Source organism: Corvus brachyrhynchos, unplaced genomic scaffold, assembly GCF_000691975.1.
Source record: "Corvus brachyrhynchos isolate BGI_N302 unplaced genomic scaffold, ASM69197v1 scaffold3689, whole genome shotgun sequence".
Classification (NCBI taxonomy): Eukaryota; Metazoa; Chordata; class Aves; order Passeriformes; family Corvidae; genus Corvus; species Corvus brachyrhynchos.
In genome coordinates this window covers 1-351 of record NW_008239930.1, presented here as the reverse complement: position 1 = coordinate 351, position 351 = coordinate 1, and the positions used below count along the sequence as shown (strand labels likewise).

Here is a 351-nt window from a genome sequence, read left to right as displayed (position 1 = left end):
GGGAGGGGTCAGGGAGGGGTCAGTGAGGGGTCAGGGTGCCAGGGGTGCCACCCTCACCTTCTGCTTGGCCGCGTGCTCGGCCACCATGTCGCTGAAGTCCTCCTTCTCCACCTGCGCCTGCTGCTCGCGCACGTGCTCCTCGTACTTCTGCGTCATGGCCGTGGGGTCCAGCTCCAGCTCCTCGGGGGCCAGCGCCACCTCCACGCCCTGAGCCTCGGCCACCGGGCCCTTGCGGCCCATCACCTGCCACAGGGGACACGGGTGACACCTGGGGGGCACGGGGACAGTGCCACGGCCACCCCTGGGTCTGGGTGACATGGGGGCCACGGGGACAGTGCCACGGGCGCGCCC

General features: G+C 71.8%; 1 protein-coding gene across 1 annotated transcript in view; it reads right to left on the bottom strand.

Annotated features, from left to right (window-relative positions):
* Positions 1 to 325, bottom strand: part of SF3B2 (splicing factor 3b subunit 2) — a 1,887-nt gene extending 1,562 nt beyond the window's left edge. Inside the window, exon 1 of the mRNA XM_017743318.1 lies at positions 58 to 325. Coding sequence (XP_017598807.1) covers positions 58 to 318 — 261 coding nt within the window. The 5' untranslated portion in view covers positions 319 to 325. The remainder of the gene's footprint in view (positions 1 to 57) is intronic.
* Positions 326 to 351: the final 26 nt, after the last annotated feature.